At 54.2% G+C, this 9281-nt stretch overlaps 1 protein-coding gene across 1 annotated transcript; it reads left to right on the plus strand.

The window, feature by feature from the left end:
* Positions 1 to 2469: 2469 nt before the first annotated feature.
* Positions 2470 to 5419, plus strand: LOC128916738 (olfactory receptor 14A16-like). Its single transcript, XM_054218756.1, has 2 exons — positions 2470 to 2611; positions 4400 to 5419. Exon 2 carries the CDS (start codon positions 4403 to 4405, stop codon positions 5417 to 5419), a length of 1017 nt encoding a protein of 338 aa, XP_054074731.1. The 5' UTR covers positions 2470 to 2611; positions 4400 to 4402.
* Positions 5420 to 9281: the final 3862 nt, after the last annotated feature.

Genomic DNA, 9281 nt, shown 5'->3' on the forward strand with positions numbered 1-9281 from the left:
GGAGTGAGACACATGGAGAGGAACAGCCCTGCAGACAGCAAGGCGAGTGAAGAAGGTGGGGGAGCTGGAGTGAAGCTGGGTGGGCACCCGGCAGGCAAAAGTCAGCCCAGCACCCCCTGACATTCACAGGAGAGCACCGGGCAAATGCTCCTTTAGGTGTCTGGAAGCTCTTTGCCTCAGCTTTTTAGCACAGCTGCCAGATGGGCCAACCAATGTGATGCTCATCTGGATTGGAAAACCTGCGTCGTCCTTGTCAGCCTTGGCTCTAGTAGCAAAGAGTGAAGTCTCAGCTCCCAAGGGAGTGAGGAAGAAGAGCAGTGCAGATTCCAGGTCTCAGGGTGGCAAATGTTGGCCTATTCCGGGAACTTTCCATTCAGGCTGGAAGTGACCTTGCAAGATGTCTATAGACGAACGCTCTACTCAAAGCAGGGTCACACCAGCTCGCTCATGGCTTTATCCAGGTGGGTCTTTGAAAATTCCAGGCACGGAAGCAGCACACACTCTCTGCAAAATGTCTGACTGTCCTCGAGTGTCAAATATTTCTCTTTATATCAAGCCTGACCCTCTTCTCTTCACCAAGAACAAGGAGGCCCATTGCCTCTTGTCTTCCGCTCTTGCACCGGAGTGTCTAATTGGAAACCGCGCTGTAGGCAGTGAAAGGCTCCTTTCCCAAAAGCCCTCCATTCTCCAGTCTGAACAAGCTCAGCTCCCTCAGCCCCTCCTAACGGGGCAGGTGCTTCAGCCCTGACCATGTTTCTTGACCTCCACTGAACGGGCTCCAGTTTGCCAAGGTCTCTCTGGTATTGCGGGGCACCAAAACCTGGTAAAGTGTTCTGGATGTGGTCTAACGTGTGCTGAGCAGAGCAAGATAATCACTGCCCTTGGCTGTGCTCCTGCTCATACAGCCCGGGATGCTGTTGGCCTCCTTTGCTGAATGGCCCATGTTTTGCCTAATGCAACACAAGGACCATCGCAGCCTTTCCTGAAGAACTGCTTCTTAAACCTAGGCAGTCGCAGGCCTCTGTCTTTGCAGGAGCTTAGTCCACCTCAAGAGCAGGACTTTGCATTTATCCTGATGGCATATCATGAGGTTCCTTCCATGGCTCCAGCCTGTCTAGGTCCTTTGGGATGATGTCCCTGCCCGCCACTGTAGTGTCTGCTCTCCTCAAAGGACTGTCATCTACAAATGTTACGAAAAAGCACTCTCTGATCTTGGCTGGGTGATTAAAAATGCGTTAAACAGGGCAAGTTGCACGCCAGACCTCTGCAGGACCCTGTTAGCTAGAGTCTTCCAGGCAGAGCAGCACGCATTGACCACATCCGTCCAAGCCTCACTGTCCAACTGTTTTTTTACCTGCCCACTTATTCACCCGTGTGGACCATAATGACTTAACTCGGACACCGGCATATCGTGGGGAATGAGGCTGAAAGCCTTTCTGACTTTGAGGTAAAAGACAACCTCTGCTCTCCCCGCATCCAGCAATCCCGTCCTTTCATCAGAGGAAGCAAAGAGGATGGCCAGGCACAGTCTCCCCGGGGCAAATTCAGTCCCTTCTCTATTCAGTACCCAGAAATGGAATCCAAGTGCGCTTGCAATGGGGACAGCCTAAACCCTTTGGCTTTTGCCCTTTGGGCCTTTTTCAGAAAGTGCACGCAGCCTTTGGGTGCTGCCAGTCGTTAAGGACTTCCCGCAAACTCCAGATCCTTTCAAAGACGATGGGGAGTGGCTTTACTGTGGCATCGCCCTGCCCTCTCAGCTCCCTTGGACGCCACCCCTCCAGTCTCATTGACTGGTAAGGATTGAGCTGGCTCAAGTAACTCCCGACTTGATCCAAATTCACCACGGAGGCCTTGCTGGAGGAGACTAAGGCAAGAAGGACACAGAAAATCTCGGATTCATCTACACCTGCTGTTACTAAATTCCAGCAGTGGCCACTCATTCTCTTGGTTTCTTCTTTAACTGCTCCTGAAGCAGTGGCCTCTCCTCTTGGTGCCCTTGAACCCCTTGCAAGGGTCTACACTTGGGAAGCTCTAGCTTACCTAAAGCCACCCCCATTTCTAAATTACTCCTTGAGTTCCTGCATCTACCTCTTGGATACTCTCTTTTTACTATGGAACTTCCTGATGAGGTCCCATTTTTAGCCAATTCTCTGTCCAGAGATACCTGGTTGTTTTCCCGTGTATTGGTGTGAACAGTTCTTGTACTTGAAAGACAGTCCTTCCAACTCAGGACCACAAACCAAGGAGGAGGTGCCTTGATTGACAAAGCTGACCGCCTTTGCTCAGCAGGGGCAAAGGAGATCTGCCACTGTCCAGGTTTCCTGTCTCATACCAGAAGTAACAAGACCTTTCTCGTGCGCAGCTCTCTCTGATAGGAGAATTTACACGGCTGGAAAAAAGTGTCTCTCCACAGGTGCAAGAGAGACCACACAGTATTACTTCAGTCCCTTTCCCAATAGGATCCCCTGGAGCCCCAGGGAGATGTTTGAGGGAGCCAAGAGGGGACAGAGGAAGCGCTGCCTCGGGCTGGTCCTCTGCTGCGGAGCTGGGCTGGGCTCCTGGGACAGAGGGAGCTCATGGCAAGCGGGCAGCGCTGCAGAGAGACAGCTCTGCCCAGGAGCAGGGCTGGGGGCACTGCCTGCAGGCAGCGAGAGGAGATCTGTGAGGCTGAGAGAGCTTAAAGCAGTTGGGAGTGGGAGGACGTTGAGACCTCTTTGGGGAAGAAATCTTCACAGCCCTCTGCGCGGTAAGCCTCTGGCTGCAGGGCACTGCAGCTTCAGTTCCTGGAGGGATCTCCTAGACCTGGTGCCTCTGACAGCCGATGGCATCTGTCAGGAGGACTCTCTTAGTTTCTCTACTGTACAGGAGGAGGGTGTGCTCCCGAGCAGGGCTTCCCTGCTGCGCCATCAGAGGCACAGGGCACGACGGCTGCTTTCTGCTGGGGATGGTTGTGGAGGTGTGCAAGTGGGCGTGCAGCCAGGGGTGCCCAGGGCTGTCCTTCAGAGCAGGGTCCCTGCACCCCAGGGGCTGTTTGCCGGGGCAGGGCCTCTGCCGTCTGCCAGGGTCAGCTCTCAGCCTGCCCGGGGAGCTCCCCCCGGAGCTTCTGTGGGGAGAAGCTGTGGGTGGAAGGAGAAACTCCGGCAGGGCAGGGCCCTGCTGTCGAGGGGGTGCTGCGTGGTTCGGGGCTGCCCACAGCTGCAGGTGACTACAGGAGACTTTTCAAGAAGCACAGCGAGGCAGGCTCTGCCTGAAAGGCAAGGATTCTGTTCTTGTAATCTCCTACTCTGCGTTTTCTGGGTGGGCAGAGAGCTTTATCTCTCAGTTCAGGAGGAGGCACTGAAATTCCCAATCTGTTTCTGTTAGAGGTGAATGAACCAGGGAGTATCAGGAAGCAACACCCTGCTGCTCACAGACAGCACCAATATCGCTTTTCCAGCCTCATCAGGGTTGCTCGATGTCCCCACGGGAGCCTGCACAGCCAGAGATGGCCCTGGGCAGTGCCCTGCTGCCGGGAGGGGTGTGCAGGGCAGAGCTGAGCCCCCAGCGGGTGGGATGGGCTCTGGGGGCACTGGCAGGGAGGAGACCTGGGCGCAGACAAAGGGCTCCGGGCAGGGGCAGCTCCAGGCAGCAGAGACATGGGCAAGGGCTGGGGGGAAATGCCGACACGCACTGGGGAGGGGGCGTTCAGGCAGCTCTCTTTTGGTCCTTCACTGGAGTTGTCTTCTGGGCGTTGACTGAGGGGCAACGACGTGACTCTCTAGAGCACCCCATCTCTGGGACCCCTGACTGTCCGCTTTGCCTGTCCTGCTGGGCTTGCCAGCTGCCCCCAGAAAGGCACAGCTCTCCGGTGGGATCCCAGGGAGGGCTGAGCCTTTCCTCGGGGGTTCGGCACTCTCCTCTCCAAGTCCTTTGCTTCTCGCTGGGAGGGGTTGTGTCGTGTCCTGCTGTCTCCATCACACTCACAGCTCCACCTCTGGGCTGAGACAGAGAAGAGTTCGCAGATCTGCTCTTTGAACCAGTGCTCCTCTGCTCCCGTGGGAGCTCAGCTGTTTGGGTTTTATGCAAGAGCAAGTTGTGTGTGAATTCATCTTCAGGTGCAGCACAAGCAAAAGTGCAGGACAGATGGGAAAAAGACTGATGGACACTGCAGCTCTCCTGGCTCTGCACTAGGCCAAAGGGAGCTGAGCCTGTTTGCTTGTCCCGTCTCAAGACTCTTCCCATTTTTAGTGATAAAACTGAGGATTTCTGCCCTTAAAAAGAACACTCACCAGATGTGATAGTGAAAAATGAAAAACACAGACAAGGTAAGAAAAAGGGAGCATCTTTGCTCAAAGAAGGCTGTCCTAATTTTTCCCTGTGTTTTTCCTTCTTTGGACAGAGCCCCCATGACAAGAAACAGCAAATGTCCAACAGCAGCTCCATCACCCAGTTCCTCCTCCTGGCATTCGCAGACACGCGGGAGCTGCAGCTCTTGCACTTCTGGCTCTTCCTGGGCATCTACCTGGCTGCCCTCCTGGGCAACGGCCTCATCATCACCGCCGTAGCCTGGGACCATCACCTCCACACCCCCATGTACTTCTTCCTCCTCAACCTCTCTGTTCTTGACCTGGGCTCCATCTCCACCACTCTCCCCAAATCCATGGCCAATTCCCTCTGGGACACCAGCATCATCTCCTACGCGGGATGTGCTGCCCAGGTCTTTCTGCTTGCCTTCTTCTTTGAAGCAGAGTTTGCCCTTCTCACCATCATGGCCTACGACCGCTACGTGGCCATCTGCAAACCCCTGCACTACGGCACCCTCCTGGGCAGCAGAGCTTGTGTCCACATGGCAGCAGCTGCCTGGGGCAGTGGCTTTCTCACTGCTCTGCTGCACACGGCCAATACATTTTCACTGCCCCTCTGCCAGGGCAATGCTATTTACCAGTTCTTCTGTGAAATCCCCCAGATCCTCAAGCTCTCCTGCTCACACGCCTACCTCAGGGAAGTTGGGCTTCTTGTTCTTACTGTCTATTTATTGTTTGGGTGTTTTGTTTTCATCGTGGTGTCCTATGTGCAGATCTTCAGGGCCGTGCTGAGGATCCCCTCTGAGCAGGGACGGCACAAAGCCTTTTCCACGTGCCTCCCTCACCTGGCCGTGGTCTCCCTGCTTGTCAGCACTGCAGTGTTTGCCCACTTGAAGCCCCCCTTCCTCTCCTCCCCATCCCTGGATCTGGTGGTGGCTGTTGTGTACTTGGTGGTTCCTCCAACAGTGAATCCCCTCATCTACGGCCTGAGGAACAAGGAGCTCAAGGGTGCCCTCTGGAAGGCCTGTGATTCTACCAGTTTGCTTCAGCAGCAGCGAATCTCCCATCTCTCTTTACAAGTGACCTCGTATTTATTTCCGGCAGCATTTGTCTTGTGGTCATTGTATCAGTTATAAACCTGTCACTACACAAATACTTGCTTTTTTCATAGAATCATAGAATCATAGAACGGTTTGGGTTAGAAGGGACCCTATAAATCATCCCTGCCATGGGCTCCCGTACCTGCTGAAGACTCCTGTTCTTCAGGGCGCTATCAGGAGCTACCAGAAGAGCACAAGAGGTGTCCAGAGACACCGCGTGCCTTGCGTTGGGTGCACAATGGATGGAGTTTCACAAGAAGGTAAAAGCAAAAGATGGCCAGGCTAATGAGGGCCATGGGCTAGATCCCGTGATGAGCCTGACACACTCCCTGAGAGAGATGGAATGTCCCGTGATTGTCCACAGAGCCCTGGGAAGGGTCTGCTTCCCAGCCTGGCCAGCACAGCCAGTGTGGGCTCTCCTCGTTGCCCAGGGGCTCCACAAGCCCCTTGCTCTGCAGAGCAGCACCACCAGCTTGAGGCCTTGCAGGGAGCATGGGGAGGGAACCAGGAATGTCTGGCCAGGCAAGCACTGACCGGGTCAGCTGGGGAAAGACTCTCTGGGGAGCAGGCCTGTCCCTGGAGAAGCACGGGGCACCGTGTGTGTGTCAGAAATGAGATGTGAGAAGGAGAATCAGGTTTCTCTGTCACACATCAGCTCGCAGCAGCTCCTGCGCGACAAGGGCACTGCTGGAGGCTGCCCAAGCAGGAAGGCTGATAAGGACAGAGCCCTGAGGGCTGTCAGGGGACTGTGCCAGGGTTGCATCTCCCCACCCTGAATGAACTTACCCTCTACCGTTCCTGTGCAGCAGGTCTATGGGACCACATTTGGGGCAGCAGGGCTGTGCCAGTGACGGACAGTGCGCTGGCAGCGGCCTCGAAGCAGCCATTAGGAAGTGAAAGCAAGGACAGGCTACAGAAAAGGCTTTGATATTTAGTGCCTGTGTCACATGGGCATGTTTTGAGAAAAGGCAAAGCTCACCTGTACTTGATGGTGGCATGAGAAGTCAGGAGTCCTTCCTCTCTGCCCCTAATTTTACTCAGGGGAGTATTACAGGAACCCTGTATGTTCCTCTGTTGGGATGAGTGGTTTTGTGATGTGTCTCTTTGCCTCAAAATGGCTCCTCCCAGCTGTTGGCCAGTCAGGGTCCTGTAAAAGAAGCGACTCACAAGCAACACCTCAATTTGGGTCACCTTTGCCTGCTTCGCGCCCTCTCTTCTTCTGTCATCATCTCCGATGGACTCCGCATCCAATATCCATCAGCTTCCTCTTTACCGGCACCTGTCTCTGCCCTGCCTCCATGGGATGGCAGAGCTGTCGTGGGACAGGCTGGGTGGTGGGAGGGCAGCCATGGATGGGTAGGGTTCCTCAGGAAGGCAGGCAGGGTGGTGAGGAGGCAGAGGTGTGCTCTGTGCACAGGGGAGCAGGGAGCGCAGAGGGCCTTGTCTCGGAGGAAGCCTTGTAGTCGCTGCTCCAGCCTTACGTGGGTAGTTGAACCACCACAAAATCTGCTGCAAGGTCAGTGGCGCTGGAAAGAATCAGCCCAAGAGAATTCCAGAGGATGCTGAAGACCGGTTTTGGCCGAGAAAGCTCCTGAGCTGACCACATTTGCACTCTTACTCACAGACAAGGAGGAACTGGATGGGGCTCATAGAATCACAGCAGTTGGAAGGGAGCCATGAGGATCATCAAGTCCAACTCTTGACTCCACACAGGGCAACCTGCAAGTTAAGGCACATATCTAAGAGTGTTGTCACGTCACTTCTTGATCAATGGCAGGCTTGGGGTCATCAACCCCTTCACCACTCTTCTAGGGAAGAACTTACTTCCAATAGCCAGTCTGAACTTTGACAGACACAGCTGTAAGCCATTCCCTTGCATCCTATCACCGGACACTAGAGAAAAGAGGTCAGCACCTCCCTCTGCACTCCCCAGCAGGAGGACGTTGAAGACAGCAACGAGGTCACCCCTTGGCAATGAGAGTCACCCCTCACATCACAAGGCCCTTGTTACGTCCTGGTCTGACTACGTTTGGTCCGGGAGGGGTTCGGGCTGATTATGAGCATGAGATTAAGACACAAATGAGGTCAGATGCCGCTCACTGCAGATTTATTGTTATTCCCCAGCATTAGTCACCAAGACGAGCAATAGAGTAAAGGAGGAAATAGAGAACAGGAAGAAAAGAGAGGAGTGTTACGGAGCACAGCAAGAGTATAGTCACCACCACAGGCCCGCTGGCATCTTGACGGTCCTTGGAGTTCAACGGTGTCCCGTTGATCTGTAGTTCTCAAGTGAGGGTGGTGAGGGTCCCAGATGGGGGCTGGCATGGCACTAGTTTATAGTCCCTGTCGGCTCGTGGTTCAATCCATCAGCATGCGGGTTGTCTTGGCAGGGACAACTCCCACTAGACCGGGTTACTCAAAGATCCCATCCAACCTCGCCTCGAAACCTCCAGGGAAGAAGCATCCACAACTTCTCTGGGCAGCCGATGCCAGTGTCTCACCACCCTCAGAGGGAAAGATTTCTTCCCAATAGCAAAGGTAAATCTACCCTCTTTTAATAGAAAATTTGTCCAATTGCTACACTCCCTGACAAAGAGTTACTCTCCACCTTTTCTGTAGCCCTTTAAGGACTGGAAGGGGCTCTAAGGTCTCCCCGGAGCCTTCTCTTCTCCAGGCTGGACACCCCCAACTCTCTCAGCCTGTCCTCATGGCAGAGGTGCTCCAGCCCTCGGATCATCTTCATGTCCTCTGAACTCACTCCAACAGGTCCGTGTCCTTCTTATATTGTGGGCCCCAGAGCTGGACACAGGACTCCAGGTGGGGGTCTCACTAGAGCGGAGCAGAGGGGGAGAATCACCTCCCTCAACCTGCTGGCCATGCTGCTCGTGATGCAGCCCAGGATGCAGTTGGCTTTCTGGGCTGTGGCACCCATCGCCAGCTCATGTTGAGCCTCTCAGCAGCCAATACACCCAAGGCCTTCTCCTCAGGGATGCTCTCAAGACATTCTCTGCCCAGCCTATAGTTGTGCCTGGGTTTGCTGTGACGCAGTGCAAGACCTTGCACTCAGCCTTGTTGAACTTCATGACGGTTGCACGGGCCCAGCTCTCCAGCCTGTTCAGGTCCCTCTGGATGGCATCCCTTCCCTCTAGCGTGTTGACCGCACCACACAGCTTGGTGTCATCAGCAAGCTTGTTGGGGTGCACGCAATCCTACTCTCCATGTTGCCAACCAAGATGTTGAACAGCACCGGTCCCAGTACCAACCCTTGAGGAACACCACTCATCACTGCTCGCCACTTGGACATTGAGCCATTGACCGCAACTCTTTGAGTACAGCCATCCAGTCAATTCTGTATCCGTCGAGCGATCCTTCCACCAAATCCACGACTCTCCAATTTAGAGACCAGGATGGTGAGCGGGACAGTGTCAAATTCTGTGCACAAGTCCAGGCAGATGATATCAGTTGCTCTTTCCTTATCCACAAATGCCTACCACCACCATCGTAGGAGGCCATCATATTTGTCAGTCACGATTTGCCCTTAGTGAAGCCATATTGGCTGTCACCAGTCACCTCCTTATTTTCCATGGGCCTTAGCCAAGTTTCCAGGAGGAATCTCCTCCATGACCTTGCTGGGAACAGAGGCGAGACTGACCGGCCTGTAGTTCCTCAGACCTAACTGTACTCCCTTGTCGAAAACAGGTGCTGTGTTTCCCCTTTTTCAGCCAGCAAGAACTTCACGAGTTCTCAAATATGATGGATAGTGGCTTGGTAACTTCATCTGCCAGTTCCTTCAGGACCCGCGGATTAATCTCATCAGGTCCCATGGACTTGTGCACCTTCAGCTTCCTTAGATGGTCTCGTACTTGATCGTCACCTACTGTGGGCAGTACCTCATTCT

Source organism: Rissa tridactyla, chromosome 12 (genome assembly GCF_028500815.1).
Source record: "Rissa tridactyla isolate bRisTri1 chromosome 12, bRisTri1.patW.cur.20221130, whole genome shotgun sequence".
In the NCBI taxonomy this organism is placed as follows: domain Eukaryota; kingdom Metazoa; phylum Chordata; class Aves; order Charadriiformes; family Laridae; genus Rissa; species Rissa tridactyla.